At 35.3% G+C, this 22,041-nt stretch overlaps 1 protein-coding gene across 1 annotated transcript in view; it reads left to right on the plus strand.

The window, feature by feature from the left end:
- Positions 1–22,041, plus strand: part of LOC149776324 (cyclin-dependent kinase 5-like) — a 53,607-nt gene that overhangs the window by 8,481 nt on the left and 23,085 nt on the right. The window contains exons 3-6 of the mRNA XM_089942818.1: positions 7,537–7,604; positions 10,719–10,836; positions 15,234–15,329; positions 17,233–17,307. Coding sequence (XP_089798944.1) covers positions 7,537–7,604; positions 10,719–10,836; positions 15,234–15,329; positions 17,233–17,307 — 357 coding nt within the window. The remainder of the gene's footprint in view (positions 1–7,536; positions 7,605–10,718; positions 10,837–15,233; positions 15,330–17,232; positions 17,308–22,041) is intronic.

The following is a 22,041-nucleotide window of genomic DNA, read 5'->3' on the forward strand; positions in this document are numbered from 1 at the left end:
TATGCATACATGTACCTTTGACCACTGGATGATTCTGATGTATGCATACATGTACCTTTGACCACTGGATAATTTTGATGGACACATACAGTTGAACATGATAGAGAAGTTTTATGGATTGTACTTGACTGCATACAGAAAGTTTTATTACCAGTGATGCTATTTTTAATAAATGTCACCACTTTTTATACAAAATACTGGACTTCATTTGGTCTGTCATTGTGTGTATCCTTCATAGGTCATTGTCATTACTGTTTATAGGTCACTGGGGAAGTACATGACTAGCTGAGTCCGGTATATCGATATGGAGGGGAGTATGAGTTACCAAATTACAGTTTAACAATATATTTTGGATACATTTTCAATAAAGCTCTTTTTCCTGATGCCTGTTTCAAGAGATATATCTGTTTAGTTGTATACAATTATCCTGTTTGTATAGATTTCTAGTCTCAAGCTGATTTCCAACAATTTTTCTAGTGTTCCTACATGTAACACATCAACAGTCTTCCAGATTCCAACACTCTTCCAGCTCGATGCCAACAATATAGTATTTAATTTTTAAATCTGAAAGCAACAGGCCAGTTCATTAGCAATGAGATTCCAGTGTCTCAAATGCTGTTTCGTGTACAGCAGCATTTAGATATGGACTCTGAACCTTAAAATAGCAAGACGTTGATTTCTACTTTTAGTTTTTATTTCACTTCTGTAATTAATTTAGTATTCTAGAGTTATTTTTCGACAAGTTGCAATCTTGCCCAGTGGTTAGAGTGTCCACCTCAGATGCAGGTGGTCACTGGTTCAGACCACAGCTAAGTCATACCAAAGCAGGGTTCGAAACTAACTTTTTTATTAACTAGTCATGCGGGACTAACAGGACAAAAGTCATACTAGTCTGCAGCAAAATCCATTAGTCCTCAAATACATGTACATAACACAACAATAAAGGTTTATGCACATTATAAATTATAATCATTTGCGACCAGTTTGTCCCAAATCATAATCTGCTCCATCCAATTCTGAATAGTCATCCATATACAGTGGTCTTCTTTGTCTCGGTCCACAAGAGTTCCATAAATATATAGCTGGCACTGGATCTTAATCAACAATGTCTTCACTTCAAAAGTGAATCATTAACAAGTCATTCAATACACTGCTACACAATCTGCATCTCCAATCAGATTTCGTCATTTTCAATTCACTGAATCCCCACACTGCATCTGCAGACAAGGCTGGAAGGGTCAAACACAATATCCACCAGTGCAAGAATGTTAGTGTGACTTTCTTGAAATCTCATGTTAACATCATACCATTGTAAGTTCTCTACCTGGCATCTACAAGTATAAATTAAACTTTCCACTCCTCTTCAAAGGTTCTTCAACCTTGTCTGGATAGAAGCCTGCCATTGTCATTATGGGGGAGAAAATGTTCCAACAGAGTAGTAAGATCCTCATCACCAAATCCAATATGATTTGAGTCTATTGGCCATGAATGAAAATTTGCAAAATGTGTGGCTTTCAATATATCACATTGCTGTTTGTCAAATCGGGCATCCAAGTGTTCTGCTAAACTGTTGATCATGTCCTCTCTAGCATGAAGTGATAACTGTATTGATGTAAGGGAAGTTTGATCTTTTAGTACAAAATCATGAAATTCTTTTATAGGTCCATTACCAATATCCTGCAGAAACTCTTTTAACCTAGGTCCATCTCTTAATTTCAACTGTTCCAAGACACCAATTGTTGTAAGGACTCTCAGGTACACTTCAGACACCAAACAAGACTCATTTTGAAGAAACAGTGACAACTTGGACAGTAAATTTATGACATCTGTCAAGAAATGGGCATAAGTAACAAGATGCAGATCTAGCAATATTTTCAGATAGCCTGCTGCTTTCCCAGTAGCTTCAGATGTTCTAGGTAAAGGCTGATCAGTTTTAGTCAACATCTGGAGGGTGGCTGACTATTGCTGGATATGATTTCCACAACTTGTCCGAACTCTGCCAATGTGCCAACCATCTAGTTCCACCAACACGAGTAGGGACAATCATGGTGATTCCCAGCACCTCACATGCACCAAACAAATCACTTCTATTTAAAGGGTTATTCCAATATAAATACTAAAGTCCTGTTAACAGCTCCTCAACCTTTACATGGATAGGCTCTTTTGCAATGGCAGCTTTGTAAGCCAATTCCAAACGATGAGCATGGCAATGTATTCCTACAAGACACTTCTGCAATTCTCTATATCTAGCAATAACACCATTGTTTTTTCCAGTACTGACAGCAGCTCCATCAGAACCAAATCCAACAAGTTTACTTTTGTAATCAGGCATTGCAATTGATGCAGATCATCAATAGCTCCTAAAATCCCATCAGCATTAGCTTGTGAAACCTCTGTCATACCCAAAAATGAAGTACATATTTGCCCACCCATGGCAGTTCTCACATAAACAACTTGTTCACGGAACCCTTTATCAGTTGAACCATCAGTGATAATACTAATAAATGGTGCTGATTTATTCTTTTGTTCAAGTTTATTTCTTGCACACTGCAATAAATTCTGAAAACACTTGTGTCTCAATGTCATTGACATATGTTTGACCAACATCAATTCCCTTTTTGATATCCAATAGAAACATCCACATATAATCGCTAAATGGCCTTCTTATTTTTACTAGGATGTGTACATTCCTAAACAGAATTGACATTCTTGCAACAACGTTTTCGTTTAGCATCATGATGATTTTACTTGCAGATGACTGTCCTCTGGGTTTCGATAATTCTTGACTGATGATCATGCATTTCTGATGGATTTGTGATTTGGTTTCATGGTATACTATTATTTCCAACCATAAATTGGAACATCCAACTACAAATGAGCTTTTTTTTCATCCTCCATTTTGTAATGCTCTCTGCAGATGCTGCAAAACATGGTATTTACTTCGAGGTTAAAGTTAAGTCACAGTCGACCACATTTCCATTTCTCTAGAAAAGTTCGATTCCTACTTTATCGTACTGTTTTGTCGCGTTCCCTTTTTTCCTTGTTATTGTCAGCCTTCAGCCTTTTGGTCGTATTTTCCACACCTTGTACAAATCGCCACATTGTTCTCTTTGCTTTCTTTGTTTAACTGTGATCTTAGTCAGTACAAGAATAATCCTTTGCACACTATTTGTAATGCTTAATATAAAGCGCTTAGGTGATCTGGATTTACATTTGGGTGTTACAACAAATTCAGTAACAAAAAATGGCAAGTTATTTGTCCACATTTCTGTTATGGAATTCATTATAAAAATACCAGAAAAACAAACTTTAAAATAATTACATGCATTCATTTTTTATTAGTCAGGTGGACTTGTATTGGAACATATTTATTAGTCTGCGAGGAAGACGTCCGTTAGTTTTGAACCCTGCCATAGACTTATAAAATCCTGTCGTGATAGACCACTAGCATTGTGACCTGTTATGAGAGACCATACTTTTTGGGCAGAAGAGGTGGTCTTTCAAGACAGGTTCTACTGTACTAACAGCTGACTCACTTGGCCCTCAGCATTAAGAGGTTAGTGTTAGAAATGGTAGGCCTGGTGTGAGAATAATGTGACTTGGTGGGACATCATGCTACATATCTGCAGCATGATGCCCCAGTGCTAGACTGCCACACTGCATGCATCATAGTGATATGACTGATTTTTTTTTTAAAGCTATGTTAAAAATCTAAATCACACATATATATACACACACATATACACAGTCTACAAGTTGCAATTGAAATAGTAATATTAGAACAAGCTTAGCTATAAATCTGAACTATAATTTCAGTAACTCATTTTAGGACTTCTGTTTTGTATTTGGTAACATTCTGTAATTTAGTGAATTCTTTACTGGTATTTATCATCTAGAATCCATTTTTGGAGTTTGAAATATATATCTAATTTAGACTTAGTACCTTATCTCTGAGAAGATTTGTTTGCAACTCCAAGCTGTACAAATGTAAAAGAGTTTGCCTTGACATCATGATATATTACATTTATACAGTTTTGTTTGAGTAATCAGTGGTGATGATTTTCTTGCCACATATCACTAAGTACATGTAATTTGCGTGTGATCAATAAATTAGTTAATTTTCTCTTCAAATACCATGGTTATACTATTTTCTCTCCGAATATCACACTCATTCCATTCTATAAATATACGTGATCATTTTTAACAAGTATATTTCTTTTCAAAAATCAAACTTTCCAAGACTGAAATTCTTTGTGTCTCAGATTTCTGTTGGTTTATATTATTCCTTACTTCAAGTTGCATTCATTTTGTATACAGTTAAAGGGACACAACTTTTTCTACTGAAAACGGTCACAAAACAAGTTGGCTCACTTGATCCATTGCTATCCCAATAACTCTTGTCATTATTTTCAGCAAGAATTGAAAGCACTAAATCATCTTTTGCCCAAGATTATCATTTATACTGTTATAAAGAATTTATTACTTAGTCTCCTTCCCCTTTGCCACATACTTATAATAGGGAAAGATGGCCCAAAGAGGACTCAAGTCATACACATGCAAAATTTTAGTCAGATTTGCCCCTCAATAACTGCAAACAAGTGCAAAATCGACTGTATATGAAAAATACTAAAATTTCAGATCCAGATTCAAAGTTAACATCTCTTCTGCCATGAAGGATTCTCAAGAGACATGCATATATATATATATATATATATATATATATATATATATATATATATATATATATATATATATATATATATATATATATATATATATATATATATTATATCTTGAATATTTCAAACTCAAAATCTGTCATAATTCTTATGCAGATTATTACAATATGGTTTTTATAAATATAGTGTTAGTAGTGTCATGTACTGTTGTTTTAAAAGGTCTTAGAGAAACAAAGTACTACAAATGAAAAAACTGTGATATGCATTGCATAGGCATATAAGGGTATATGTTATTTGTTCTGCAGATTACTAGTGAAAAATGCAGAGACCTAGATTTTACAGTGCATTATATGTGTAATGTATATATTATATAAGTCTGTGCAATTTGGATTTGGACTAGGCTTATAAGGGTTGTTGTTGTTGTTGTAGGGTTTAACGCCATTTTTCAGCACACGATAGGCTATACATGGCGGCCAGTATTAATGGTGGAGGAAGATCCCAGGAAAACCCAGGAAAGAACCACCGACCCTCGAGAAGCTACTGGCAAGCTTTCTCACATACCCACATTGGCCGAATCCTAGACTCGAACCTACACAGACAGAGGTGAGATGGCAGTGATCTGTAATGGAGAGTGCTTTAGACCACTCGGCCACTTGGGGCCCTGGCTTATAAAAGGTTGCTCCGCAAATATGTACTTGTCACAGTGATGTGATGTGATTTTGGATTTTTAACATAGCTTTAAAAAAAAAATATTAAGTCATATCGCTACAATGTCTGCAATATGGCAGTTTACAGTGATGTCTAGCACTGGGGCAGAGGTGTAGCTAAAATAAATAAATTCCTTTGTATGAGGGCCTCGAGGTAGATTAGTTCTTAGCTAATTGTATTACCCTCTTTAAATAAGGTCATTATTATTATTATTATTATTATTATTATTATGCCGCAGACATGTAGCATGATGTCCCACCCAATCACATTATCCTGACACCAGGCCAAACAGTCCTAACACTAACCTCATAATGCTGAATGCCCAGCGAGGCAGCTGTTAGTACCATTTTTGTAAGTCTTTGGACCGGGATCGATCCCACGACCTCCCGCATCCAAGGCGGAGACTTCTAACAGAGTGACAGGTGTAAGGTGAAGTTGTTTCCAATTGCAACATGCACAATGGATATATGTTTGCATATATCTATACTACTTTTATGTACTGTGGCTAAAATTTCTTAATATGTTATATTCTGTTCAAAATGGCTACCTCTGTATTCTTAAAATATCAGCCTGAACTTCTTCAAAGTACACTAACTTTAGCAGGTATTAAAACAGGGAAAATAAATTTTGCCAGAAATTGCATTGAATAAATTACAAAATGTATAGAAACAGGAGTTGTTTGCTCATTTCTTAATAATTTACCACAAGTCAAGAAAGTAAAAATGTGCACATCTGATATATTGCCAAGCTTTATACTCAATAATTTAACTTAGATTAATCATGCACCAAAGTAAATAAGATTAAAAATTCTTTAAAAATACCTAATATATACATGGTCTTTTTAAATACCTGGGATAACCTGTGACAAGAACCTGGAAAAATCTTTTTCTTTAAAAATTAAACCATATACCAAGTTTGAAACTGTAGAGCACCACCTAAGAGAATATACAGTGGCAGTGACATTCTTTTGCTTGCAGCATTGGTGCCTTCAACAGTTTTATTGGATTTGCATAATGTTTTTCATTTGCTTATATTTCCTAAACCCTTGCATATTGTTTCATCATACAGGAATGAATCATTATGATGCTACAACAGTAATTCTATAATGTACTTGCTCTCCCCTTTCTGTACCTAGGGTCAAGGTTCAGTCAGAACATTTGTGTCATGGTTTTCAGTTCTATTTCTTTTATAGAATCTTCATTTTGCTATATTTGTTTATCCATAAGAAGGTTTGAGTAATTTCTAGTCTTTTTAATTTTCTCATCCATCTGGTATACAAGTATACATTTTCTGAATGGTTATAGAAGTTTAAGCATAATGAATTATAATTCAGCAGAGTTTCTCAGAAGTAAGGAAAAATTATGATATCAGAATTTGAGACAATTTAATTCTCAAATAATGTGTTTGAACAAAGATTCCAGTGGTATTTAGAAACATCTTGACATGTAAGTTTGTGATTATTTAGCTTTATTTATGTTCTAGTGAACATTTTGTAATACAATATTTTGATAATATGCCATTGTGATTTAAGTGTATAGTTGAAATTTAATTGTTCATGTGTATCAGAGATTACATTTTAAACAATTGTAATTTAAAACCTAAACATTATACATAAGTTCATGATATGGTTGACTGATTCCTATATAAGTTCTTAATATCACAAATTTTGAGGAAAATATATATAATAATGTTGAAATATGAATGTTCACATTTTTTAGAAGAAATTAAATTTGAATTAACATAACATCTATTTCTATTGGTTAATTCTTGATTTCTTAATTGAGATAAATTGTCTTTCAAGATCTACATAAATATATAATTTTATATTTATCTCTTCTGTATAGAAATGGAAATTTGAAAATAAGATGGTGCTTACTTGTTCTGTGATTAGCCAATCAAATTGCCTTAAATTTTAATTAGAGGAGTAGCTATCAGACTTTTTAACCATAGAGAAAAGACACATACATGAATACTTGTGCAAAGAGAGTTTTGAAAATTGAAGTAAATAAATGTTTTAACAACAGAAGGAATTTATTAATATCTCTGTTGAAGTGTATGTTATTAATGCTAACAATCATAAGCAAAAAAGGCCACCATAAAATACTGTAAATCTGTTTTGGTTTCATAAAACTGATTTTTTTCTTCTTAGGGTGTTCCAAGCTCTGCTCTACGAGAGATATGTCTGCTGAAAGAGCTCCGACACAGAAATATTGTAAGGTATGACTCAGAATTTAAAACCATTTTAGTCTATGGATCTTTAGATCTCCACTTGGCTCTTAATTCCAGGACATCTGTCTGTTTCCATGGCATCATTGCCATGAATCTGGTGTTTTTTAATGTGAAAATCATTAGAGAAATGTATGAGAGGGATGTGTCAATTATGCATGAGAGGAAAATGAAAACAAAACATTTTCTATATGTACATGCTTATAAGTCAAGTCAGATTGCAAAGATCTGCTGTAGAATAATGCACCTGCAGATAAGAGTCTAAGTTTATTCTACTGATTATTCCTTACAAACTGCACAGACCCAGATCTGCCGGCACATTATGCGACAGCATATCTTTGTCTGTGGATGTGACAGTTGAACTCATCTTATAAGCGAGTATATAGGTTATGTAGAGGAGTACTAGCATTGACAGTGGCATACACACAGATAAAAGTATGTACATTTGCTCAGCCTCTCTTCATGTCAACCATTCTTTCTACATTTGCAATATGATGAAACAATATAATTATCATATGGTAATAACTGGGTAAACTGATTCCAATATTATTATCACACAGTACTTCACTGAGCTACCTGATTTCAGTGTTATCATCACACAGTACTTCACTGAGCTACCTGATTTCAGTGTTATTATCACACAGTACTTCACTGAGCTACCTGATTTCAGTGTTATCATCACACAGTACTTCACTGAGCTACTTGACTTCAGTGTTATCATCACACAGTACTTCACTGAGCTACCTGATTTCAATATTATCATCACACAGTACTTCACTGAGCTACCTGATTTCAGTGTTATTATCATATAGTAGTCAATTGAGCTACTTGATCTGAGTGTTATTATCATATTGTACTTCACTGGGATACCTGATTTCAATGTTACTGTCATATAGTAGTCCATTGGGATACCTGATTTCAATGTTACTGTCATACAGTAGTCCATTGGGATACCTGATCTCAATGTTACTGTCATAGTAGTCCACTGGGATACCTGATTTCAGTGTTACTGTCATATAGTAGTCCATTGGGATACCTGATTTCAATGTTACTGTCATACAGTAGTCCATTGGGATAACTAATTTCAATGTTACTCTCATAGTAGTCCACTGGGATACCTGATTTCAATGTTACTGTCATATAGTAGTCCATTGGGATACCTGATTTCAATGTTACTGTCATAGTAGTCCACTGGGATACCTGATTTCAATGTTACTGTCATATAGTAGTCCATTGGGATACCTGATTTCAATGTTACTGTCATAGTAGTCCACTGGGATACCTGATTTCAATGTTACTGTCATATAGTAGTCCATTGGGATACCTGATTTCAATGTTACTGTCATAGTAGTCCACTGGGATACCTGATTTCAATGTTACTGTCATATAGTAGTCCATTGGGATACCTGATTTCAATGTTACTGTCATAGTAGTCCACTGGGATACCTGATTTCAATGTTACTGTCATATAGTAGTCCATTGGGATACCTAATTTCAATGTTACTGTCATAATAGTCCACTGGGATACCTGATTTCAATGTTACTGTCATATCATAGTCCACTGAGATAACTGATTTCAATGCTACTATTATATAATACTTCACTGGGATACCAGATTTCAATATATGGTTCAGATATTTACAGAATACTTTTATAAAACTTTAATTTGAAAAGGAATCAACATTTCATTGTCAAGATAACTTTAGTCTGAATTTATTTTCTCTGAAGTTATTAGTATGTACAATGGCTGCTGGTGACTGCTAAATGCTTCATTGCAGCAAGTTATAAAATTGTTCTTTATACTCTGGTCTGTTAAGGAGAGAAAGAAAAATATCCTTCATTATGCATAATTGTTGGATAGGAAAGTTATTCTCTCAGGATTTGAATTTTGAGGCTTTGGCAAGTGTCCGATGCAAAAAAATTGAACCCCCAGGTGGACTTCTCCTGCCCTACACTGTCGCATATTTTTTATATACTGCACCACAGCATTAGTGGGGGCATATAGTGTTAGACTTGTTCACCTTTCCATGCATAAATACATATGTCCTTCTTTTATACCATCTTTAAGTTATGCATTTAGGTCATTTTATGCACTTACATAGAATAATGGGTTGTCTCTGTTCTATTAACACATTTCTAATTCCTGAGTTTTTCATCTAAAAGTTTGAAAGACCTGGTTTCACTGGAAGTTCATTAGCTCTCAAAACATATCATAGCATCTCATATTTTGATGACCTTTTTTCTGACATGGATACAAACTTTACAAGAGAATACATCTTTCGGTGGCTTCATGACCACAACATTTTCTTACACTTGAAGTCAGTGTTTCCCTTTACCCTCATTTGCGCTTCAGAGACCCCCAAGTTTTTAATTTGACCCCCAGTTTTGATACCAACATTTGTTGTTTTTTTACTCAGTCTGACCCCCACTTTTGAAACCAAGAAGATTATTACTCTCAGTCTTGCACCCCTAGGGGCTACATTTGTCAGCAGTTTTCCATGTGGATAGAAAAATTTGCCAAAAATAGGATCATTAATAGTTGTGAATTGAAATAGAGATACCTACCCTAAAAATAACTCCATCATTTGACTAATTTTCTTTGTTTCAATCCATAAATCCTAATAAAATCCTTACTTACTGTTCTGATGAGATAAATTGACTTCCCACCATCTCCAGTTTATTTGTTTTAGTCAGTGACTTGAAAACTCTCCCAAAATCAAATTAAGAACAGGTTTCTTAACACTAAATTAAGTCTCTGATTTTCCCCAGTCAGCTTCTGTTGTCTGTCTGATATTGTCTTTGTTCTGCAATACATTTCTATCATGCATCTTATGTACAATAGTGCAATGGGACTGAATTAGAGAGAAGTATATTAAATTACATAACACAGAAACTTTCTGTCAAGGAATTTCTTGGTCGTTTGCCTGGTTAGCAGAGTGGGATAGAATATATCATTGATATTTTATTTGCGTTTGTGAAATAAAATAAATGGTATCAGTCTAGATGGAACAAATTTCTGAACAAGTGATGAGTTCTTAATTTCAAAAACACCAATGACTCCAAAATATAACCATCTGATTTTGTTTACACATTCTTTAACACCAGGCTACATGATGTTCTTCACAGTGAGAAAAAACTTACGCTTGTGTTCGAGTATTCTGACCAAGACCTGAAAAAATATTTTGACACCTGCAATGGCGAGATTGACTCAGACACAGTCAAGGTAAGAAACATAATACTCATAGAATTTACATAAATGCTAAATTGGATATGAAATTTATGATGCAAGTCAAAGATATGAGAGCAACGTTCAGTATATACTGTATTCCCACATTATAGCACTGTCCATGAAAGCCATGGAGCATATCACCTTATAGTGAGATAATTTTATAATGAAGTACATGAAACAATACTCTGTCATTATAATGCTGTCCATTGGAGCCATGGAGTATACCACTTTATAGTGTGACTGCCTTGCAACTAAGTGCATTATACAGTATTACTTCATTATAATGTTTTCCTTGGGAGGCATAGAGTACACCACTTTATAGTGAAATTATCTTATAATGAAGTGCATTATACAATAATCATACATAATGTTACCCTTGGGAGTTATAAAGTATACTGCCTTTTAGTAAAACCACTATATAATGAGCACATAATGTAATATAATTCTACTACCAATTCAGGAAATGGAATCCATGACCATACCTGCTTTATAGCAGGAACTGTGTTATAATCAAGGGCCTTATAGTGAGGGAGTGCTGTACAGTTATCCCAAGTTTTATGAATTATGTCTGAAGAAAATTAGTTTAAGGCAGCAAAGTATACTTCAGATAACTGCTCAGACTTTACAGCACTATATTTTAGTTGGATATTATTACAGTCGGTCATGGTGGATATTATTACAGGTGTTTATGGTGGATATTATTAAAGGTGGTCATAGTGGATATTATTACAGGGGGGTCATGGTGGATATTATTACAGGTGGTCATAGTAGATAGTATTACAGGTGGTCATGGTGGATATTATTATAGGTGGTCATGGTGGATATTATCACAGGTGTTCATGGTTGATATTATTATAGGTGGTCATTGTGGATATTATTACAGGTGGTCATGGTAGATATTACAGGTGGTCATGGTGGATATTATTAGAGGTGGTTTTGGTGGATATTGTTACAGGTGGTCATGGTGGATATTAATACAGGTGGTCATGGTGGACATTATTACAGGTGGTCATGGTGGATATTATTACAGGTGGTCTTGGTGAATACTATTACAGGTGGTCAAGGTAGATAGTATTACAGGTGGTCATGGTAGATATTATTATAGGTGTTCATGGTGGATATTATTACAGGTGGTCTTGGTGGATCTTATTACAGGTATTCATGGTTGACATTGTTACAGGTGGTCATGGTGGATGTTATTACAGGTGGTCATGGTGGATGTTATTACAGGGGGGTCATGGTGGATATTATTACAGGTGGTCATGGTGGATATTATTACAGGTGGGTCATGGTGGATATTATTATAGGTGGTCATGGTGGATATTATTACAGGTGGTCTTGGTGGATATTATTACAGGTGGTCATGGTGGATATTATTATAGGTGGTCATTGTGGATATTATTACAGGGTGGTCATGTTGGATGTTATTACAGGTGGTCATGGTGGATATTATTACAGGTGGGTCATGGTGGATATTATTATAGGTGGTCATGGTGGATATTATTACAGGTGGTCTTGGTGGATATTATTACAGGTGGTCATGGTGGATATTATTACAAGGTGGTCATGTTGGATGTTATTACAGGTGGTCATTGCCAGATTGTGGAATACAATATGGACATGTGACAGTATGGCACCATTAAGATGTAAATGCCATGTGATGAATATGTAGAATCTCAATGGAACAAACACAGTGTGTAAAACACCTCGGATTGCTCAGATTGTTTTTTAACACAAATGTAAGCAATATAGACCCTGATCTGCACCAACAGATTAGGGTCTGGCAGACAAGTGTCTATGCTGCTTATGGTTTCAACTGAACAGTGTAGACACACATTTGCCATCCCATACTGCACTGGCTGACAAGTGTCCATTCTGTACATTCTGCTACTGATTTCAACATTGTAGACAGAATTGCCATCCCATAATATCCTTGCAGACATGGGTCTATACAGTTCATTCTAGTAATAATTTCAGGTGAACATTTTAGACACAGTTTTTCCATCCCATAATGTCCTATCAGTACCATTGTTGAAATTTATCAATGTACTTTTTTATGGCAACAGATGTTGTCTTTGTTGTTCACAAATGAGTGATTTGGGTTTAGGTTTATGTACCCATTTTGGTCATCACACCATGGATTTGGACCATCTGATTTCAAATGAGCACACACTAACTATTGTAATCAGTTCTAACTTATGGGCATATTTTTGTTACATTATGGCAGTTGCTACCAGGTACATATATTGACTAAAGTGCAACTATAACAACTGATAATTTTGCTAGTTTCTAAAACATCACTTAAACTGCTAAACGTATCAAAACGAAGTTGAAATAATCCCTATAAATGTACATGAGAGCCTATGCATAAATGTCTTCACACCATAGTGGACATAAAGCCGAAGTGGTTACTAATATTGTAGATCAAAAAGGTCAACTTTGCATCTACCTGTTTAAGAATCAATAAAAAGAAAGGAAAATGAATGCTTTGAGCATGGTAAATGTTTGGTGAAGTTTTGGAAGGTTAAAAAAAACGTTTTATTGTTGTTGTTGTTTTACATATTTGTAATTACATTAATATAATTTATGTAATCCCATCAGTTAGAATTGCAATGTATAGTTTCTACTGTGATCTTTTCAAGTCATATGACTAAAATACATAGTGTATTGACTCAAATTGATATATAGACCTTAATGATGTTTTGATGGATAACTCTTGTCTGCTGTACAGTATGGTTACTTTAAAGTAGAAGTAGAGATACAGTTAGTTGTCTTATGGATAAGCCCAGCAGGCTTTTTTTGGTAAATTTTGTTTGGTGAAAGTAGAAGTTTAATTAGTTGCTTATCTAGTGAATAAAGTCCAGGAGGCCTTTCTTGTAAATTTTGTATGATTAAAGTAGAATTAAAATTATAGTTATTTTTATTATAAATAAGACCATCGGGCCTTTCTTGTAAATTTTATGCAAATGCTGGGTTTTGATCTCTCAGTGGATAGTGATTTCTTGGTAATTATTAGCAAACGTTTTGTAAAAGTTACAGGTGGGCTAATTATCAAGCATCGGCTATTATCTGAGAAATACAGTAGTACTAGAAGTAGGCAATATTTGTTTGGCATATCCAAAGTTACTTGCATTATATTTGGCTTTAGAAGAAAGATTTCACAAATCAATGTTATGGAGATTAAGGGACTTGGCTGTTATGATATGACATCTGTCTCATGCGGCAAAATAAGCAACATGAACAATCTTTGACCCACTTTGGTTGATTGGCTTTTATTTGAAAAGATTTTTGATTGGTATAACAACATAGCAAACATAAAGCAAGTGCCAATAGGACCTTTCTTTACAGCAAGTCAGTTTTAATGGATACATTAGGTATGTATTTATATGGTACATTATTACTGACCCATTTAATCTTGATGCTTGATCTGGCATGTGATACATCCTTATTCCGTATCACGCACAGATAGAAACTACTTAAAAAAATTTTTTGATACTTGCATAGATATTTTTAAACACAGCAAATTGTCTTATGTTACACGTTTAGGCTTGAATAAACAGTAACACAAGAAAGGGTGAAAACAGCAAGCTTTGAAAAATGTAACAAATAATTTATTTCCCTGGAAAAATACTGTAAAAATGAAAAAATAAGAACTTACAGTTTCAAGAATCCAATCCAAAAATAATCCATGAATTTTTTTTAGAAGTCCTAATAATAAAATGTTCTATTGAATTGAGTTTGAGTCCCGATGAAGAATCCAAGATGGAAGGCGATGATGTATGCTGTATCCTGTTCAATGTTGTTGTCTACATTTCCTTGTAGAAACACAAGAAATAATCCTCTGGTTTTGGAAATCCAAATAAAAATTTTCAGAAATGTCTTTGTTCAAGAATTCTGCTTGAGCACTCAAAAATATTTCCAGAGAAACAAATTAATCCTTTTAGAATCCAAATGATTCATATAAACATTAAAATGTAATTCCCAAAATAACGCAATAAAAGAACACCTTTACATCTCAGTGTTTAGAAGCCCGATTGAGATTATTTCTCTAAAACAATGGTTTAAAACTTGAATTTTATGCAAAACAGATGCCCAGATAAGGGTCACGTATTCATGTTTACATATTTAAAAAATCACATAGTCCCTGTATGTCCTTAATAAGAACCAATCATTTTACTTAACTTTTTGTCAAAATTTTTACAGAGCTATTGCCCCTGTCTTGGGCTCTTGCCCATGCATTTTAAATTAAGTTTTTTATTTTAAAATGTACTATGTGTGTGGGGGAATCTTTTTTATATTGAAACACTTTAGAATTTTTCTACATTTTAATTGTAAGAGTTGTTGAATATCCTGCTGGTAATGGAATTAAAAGGGTATTCTCTTTATTGCAGTCTTTCATGTACCAGTTACTTCAGGGGCTTGCATTTTGTCACAGAAATAATGTGTTACACAGAGATCTGAAGCCTCAAAACCTCCTGATTAACAAGGTAATTTTCATTTATTTATTTGAATGATACATTAATACAGTCTGACCCCAATATAACATGGTGGTCAGGGTCCATAGAACCTGAAGACCAGCTAATCTGAAAAAGACTTGTATATTGACAACTTACATTCATGTAATACAATCCATGATCCGTTAAGTACTGTACTTGATAATATAATAAATCCATGAATTTGAGTATAGATCACAAGTTGTAAACTTCATATATGACTTACATCCCATAAGAAAGCACAAATAACATGTATACTATATATATATAAAATGGTAGTCCTCATTTTGATCTTTATCTGATTGTCACATAACAATTCACTACAATTGTGCAAGTAGTACATGGCTGTAGCTGTTTTCATCCTATATGTACATGTACTTAAATTGGCCTAGATTTTGATCGGCTAGAGACAGTATCATCTTGACGAGGCTACCCAGGGGATGAGGCTATTGATAGGGATATGAAAACTTGAACAAATTAAAAAGTTTAATATACATCTTCGCAAGATACCTCCATCTTCAATTAACTTGATGGCCATATATCTGTGGTTTCAAAAGATTGTAAATTTAATTTGCATTTCTTGCCACCATTGGTAGTGATCTTAGCAAATATGAAACTTTATGGCACAATAAACATATTCCTGTCACTTTGGAAAATACAACAATCTATCAGATTCCATTGTTTTTATTTAAGTTTGGTGTCCACTCCCTTTGATGAATGGTTATTTGTTTTTATTGAAGATTGTAATCGGCTTTCTTTGAAGAAGGGTTCAGATGTTATTGAAGTTACCACTAAAGGACAGCTTTGGAGAACCAAATAAATGTCTGTTTCTTATTGCAGGGGCAACATCAAATAAATACAGAACATTGATTGAGGATGATTGTATTTTTAATTTGCTTAGTATTTATACAGAATGATTGGTGCTTCAGAGGTGATCATTTTTTTTCTTCTGTGTGTCAGGGAAAAAATTGCCAGATGGTATATTTTGTTGCCAGTAAGGAATATAAATCACAATTTGCAGTGTGGCAAACCCAACTTGATCCCTGGATAAACTCTTTACACTTTATTTTTCATACTTTTAAGAAGAAAAAACTTTTTTTCTAGTAAATACATGTATATGAAATTGATGGAACCACGCCTCAATTGTCTTATATTAAAATTCATACACAGTCTCTTCCCCAAAATTGATAATAAACTTTTTACATGTTACTTTTCATACTTTTAAGAAAGAAAAAAATGTTTGTGTATGAGAAAACTACATGTGCATGAAATTTTGGGAGCCATGTCACAGCAGTGTTATATCGGAATTTGTGTTATAATGGAGCGTGCTCTAGTCATGTCACACTGTATATATGTTCCAATCTTGGCTTCTGGTCCTTAACTAAATATAAATGCCAATCTTCTGAAAGAATTTTGATAAAATTATACAGAAATTATTCTGGCATTTAAGTTTGTAGAAATCCAACATCCAATGTACTTCTGCCATTACTAAAACTGGAAAAGCATAAAAATGATGAAATGGCTATCTTTAAACTGATCATCAGAAATTGATATAAAAAATCATCCTCGCCTGAAGGCTTTTTAGGTTTGTAAAAATAAGGACTTAAATTTGGACTTATAAGTGAGTATGTATGGTAGTCCAGGTTAGACTGGTTGTCTAGAGCAAAACTCCAGTCCATACCAGCCTGTAATGAAAATAAAATGAAAGAATATGATTGGTCAAAATTGAGTTCACCTTTGAACATATCAATCAAATCCCTATGTTTGAATTTGAAACTATAAGAATTTTTTATGCAATTTGGGTCAAAACTATTACTGAGCGATGGAATCTGTGCTTTAAATAGGCAATATAGACTTCAATAGACTTGATATTGTTTTTTTTATTATTTATTTGCAGAATGGAGAGTTAAAGCTAGCTGATTTTGGGCTTGCAAGAGCCTTTGGTATTCCTGTCAGATTTTATTCTGCAGAGGTAAAATTAATATAGTGAAACATCTCAGTACAAAAACTCAGGACCATGTTGTCATTCCAAAATATGACTGGATTATATCCCATAGTCATTTGATAGGAAATTAAACACAGCATGCTTTAATTTACACATTCACTAGTTATCTTGCGTGCTTTAGAATTGATAAGACAAAGGTATCAGTCATTCTTGTGTCATCATGTCTAATGTTTGCTTAAAAGTTTTTCTGTATGGCCATGAGTCCCAGACTGTAGAAGATCGTACAGCAGAGCAACACATTTAGGTTATTTAATATTGAGGCAACTGGAGTAAAGTACCTTGCCCAGTGAAACACCGTGATAGCTGATCCTGGCTGAAACCCAAGTGTTTCTGCCATTATCATTGTATGGTTGGTCTTTCCTTTTTATCTCACCTCCACCAAGGGTCAGCCAATTTTAATCAAAGGCACAAGGCATAATGATAATGGACCCTTTATTACTTATCCCACCTTGGCCTTTTGCTCTCCAAATCACAACAGTAAGATATCAGTTTACAGCTGTAAGTGTCAGCCATGTAGTAATTACTCAGTACACATAATTGTACTGTTCATGCCAATGGTGGAACAGTTCTGTCCCCACTAGACTGGTTATGGCTGGTTTCTCTGATGCTTGGATAGAACGCATAAAAGTATTTTTGAAAAGCTGTAGATTTCAACTATAAAAAGGCATATGCAGTAGCTGGCCTTTCAAATGGCATTTTTGTTGTACTGCCAATAAAATCACATGCATCCTCAGCAGGGTCAGTGTTATTTGAAATTTAAAACACATCTGGATTAGACTGGGGTGCAAGTAAAACATTATTCATTGAAATTTCTCATAATAAATTATGAACAGTTGAATTTGAAAGCTGACACTTTAGCAAGGTGCAAATACCATTGACTGCATGTCTGTGATGGCCATATTCTGCCACAATGTTTGATTATTCTGCATTGCCCATGGCCTTTTCTTGACTATTGGCTTGATTATTCTGCATTGCCCATGGCCTTTTCTTGACTATTGGCTTGATTATTCTGCATTGCCCATGGCCTTTTCTTGACTATTGGCTTGATTATTCTGCATTGCCCATGGCCTTTTCTTGACTATTGGCTTGATTATTCTGCATTGCCCATGGCCTTTTCTTGACTATTGGCTTGATTATTCTGCATTGCCCATGGCCTTTTCTTGACTATTAGCTAGCAACATCTGCAAATGCTTGGAGTAAATTTTGGTCTCGAGAAGCTCATGTTAGTGGAATATTTACACTTAGGACCAAAAATTTCTTTCAATTTTCAGCTATGAGGGCCTTTGGTTTACTGAGCTAATTTTGTTGAAATTAAATGAAGAAAATATGTGGTGTTGAAACAATATTTTGGTTTCAAAGTTATGATTTGGTCTCTGAACGTTTCACATTATATTAATATATCTGTATTCAGTGCACACTTTTTTTGGTATTTATTCACTCAAATATAAGAACACTTTTTTTCTAAGGGTTTCATGAAATGTTTTATTAGAAAAATATTACATTGGTAATAAAGTTTGGATACAGGCAGATAATCTCTTCTCATTAAGAATAAATGCATGCAACTTGATTTTCTTTATAAACAAATACAAAAATTGAAAATTGAATTGTGCTATCAGATTGTGTAAACAAGGTGCAGAGTTTGCCTTATAGAGTTTGCCTTACACTCAGTTAACTAAATTTAGTTCCTGTAAATAGAATTGGGAAGAAGCGTTTAATATCTTTCTTTAGGATAAGTGATATTTTAAGTCAGTTTTAAAGGTTTGCACTTTGATTGTCCAGTGCTTACCCACCCCCTTTAATAATCAAATCACATACATCATTCAGTAAGGGTCAGAATATTTGACTTCATGGAAAACTAGTTATTATAAATCCCAAACCAGTACTCAAGATAGTCTGCATTTGTTTTGAAAAGACTGATGTATGCATTATGCAGCTGTCAGGCAGCAAAGTGACAATTTGGATCTGTCCTCACCCATTTTTTCTGACAAGCAAAGGACTTTCAGAGTTTATTGTTGAGTTTGATAGGCAATTGACTATCAAAGTGATTTGATACCTGGATCAGCAAATGACTGATAAAATGACAAGTGGACTGCCAAATGACTGCCAAAGTGACTTGCTAGGTAAATAGGCATATGACTGGCAATTTGGTTAAGAAAATAATTGGCAAAGTGATTTGATAGGTGAATATGCAGATAGCTGACAAAGTGACTTGTTAGGTGGATAGGCAGACACTGACAAAGTGACTTGATAGGTGGGTAGGCATACAGATGGCAAAGTGACTTGTTAGTTGGATAGACAGACAGCTGGCAAAATGACTTGATAGGTGGATAGGCAGACAGATGGCAAAGTGATTTGATAGGTTGATAGGCAGACAGCTGTAAAAATGACTTGATAGGTGGATAGGCAGACAGATGGTGAACAGCTGGCAAAATAACTTGATAGGTCGATATGCAGATAACTGGAAAAGTGACTTGATGGGTGAATGTGGAAATGACTGGAAAAGTGATTTGGTGGTTGGATAGGCAAATGACAGGCAAAGTGAATTGGTGAGGTTTTCTATCACAGCAGAGCCAGAGGGGGTAAATATGCAACAGAAGCAAAATTTGTTACAGATATCATCAAACCTATCTATAAAGGTCACCTTGGGGACATGCAGAAAAGTAGTCCTTATATGCTGGTAAATATGTAAAAGCTAATTAACAGCCTCTTTGCAACTGACTTTTGCAAACAGGTGTCTGCAATAGAGAGGGGACTACAATGTAATTTGACTTCAGTAAGCAAATTGAGAAACAATTGACACTTTAAAAGCATATTACAACTTTTACAATTCCTATACTGAAATAAATGTTTTTTTACTTCAACAAGTCTCATAGGCAGATATGCTATACCATATTTATCTTTTAAAATACACCCTGCAAAGCAGTGAAGATCCAGATCTGACATTGTATAATGAAGCCACAGATCAGGGCCTTTGCTGCATGCTAGAATAATACGTAGATCAGGCAGCATAGACACAGATCTGCCATGGCATGATACAGCCACAGATCACGGCCTTTGCTGCATGCTAGAATAATATGTAGATCAAGCAGTGTAGACACAGATCTGCCATGGCATGATACAGCCACAGATCAGGGCCTTTGCTGCATGCTAGAATAATACGTAGATCAGGCAGCATAGACACAGATCTGCCATGGCATGATACAGCCACAGATCACGGCCTTTGCTGCATGCTAGAATAATACGTAGATCAAGCAGTGTAGACACAGATCTGCCATGGCATGATACAGCCACAGATCACGGCCTTTGCTGCATGCTAGAATAATACGTAGATCAGGCAGCATAGACACAGATCTGCCATGGCATGATACAGCCACAGATCACAGCCTTTGCTGCATGCTAGAATAATATGTAGATCAAGCAGTGTAGACACAGATCTGCCATGGCATGATACAGCCACAGATCAGGGCCTTTGCTGCATGCTAGAATAATACGTAGATCAGGCAGCATAGACACAGATCTGCCATGGCATGATACAGCCACAGATCACGGCCTTTGCTGCATGCTAGAATAATACGTAGATCAGGCAGCATAGACACAGATCTGCCATGGCATGATACAGCCACAGATCACGGCCTTTGCTGCATGCTAGAATAATATGTAGATCAAGCAGTGTAGACACAGATCTGCCATGGCATGATACAGCCACAGATCACGGCCTTTGCTGCATGCTAGAATAATACGTAGATCAGGCAGCATAGACACAGATCTGCCATGGCATGATACAGCCACAGATCACGGCCTTTGCTGCATGCTAGAATAATATGTAGATCAAGCAGTGTAGACACAGATCTGCCATGGCATGATACAGCCACAGATCAGGGCCTTTGCTGCATGCTAGAATAATACGTAGATCAGGCAGCATAGACACAGATCTGCCATGGCATGATACAGCCACAGATCACGGCCTTTGCTGCATGCTAGAATAATACGTAGATCAAGCAGTGTAGACACAGATCTGCCATGGCATGATACAGCCACAGATCACGGCCTTTGCTGCATGCTAGAATAATACGTAGATCAGGCAGCATAGACACAGATCTGCCATGGCATGATACAGCCACAGATCACAGCCTTTGCTGCATGCTAGAATAATATGTAGATCAAGCAGTGTAGACACAGATCTGCCATGGCATGATACAGCCACAGATCAGGGCCTTTGCTGCATGCTAGAATAATACGTAGATCAGGCAGCATAGACACAGATCTGCCATGGCATGATACAGCCACAGATCACGGCCTTTGCTGCATGCTAGAATAATACGTAGATCAAGCAGTGTAGACACAGATCTGCCATGGCATGATACAGCCACAGATCACGGCCTTTGCTGCATGCTAGAATAATACGTAGATCAGGCAGCATAGACACAGATCTGCCATGGCATGATACAGCCACAGATCAGAGCCTTTGCCATACATATAGAATAATAAGTGGAGCAAGCCATGAGACACAGATCTGCCATGTCATAATGTAGTCACAAAACCAGGCCTTTTCTGTATATGTAGAATATTAAAAAGAACCTTTGGTGTAGACACAGTCTCTCATTGCATAATGTAGACATATATCAGGGCAGTCACTGTATACTTAGAATAATAATGTTGTGATAGATCAGGGCCCTATCTCGAATAATACTGCCTGTAAGT

This window comes from Sinohyriopsis cumingii, chromosome 18, assembly GCF_028554795.1.
Source record: "Sinohyriopsis cumingii isolate HCF-2022 chromosome 18, ASM2855479v2, whole genome shotgun sequence".
Classification (NCBI taxonomy): Eukaryota; Metazoa; Mollusca; class Bivalvia; order Unionida; family Unionidae; genus Sinohyriopsis; species Sinohyriopsis cumingii.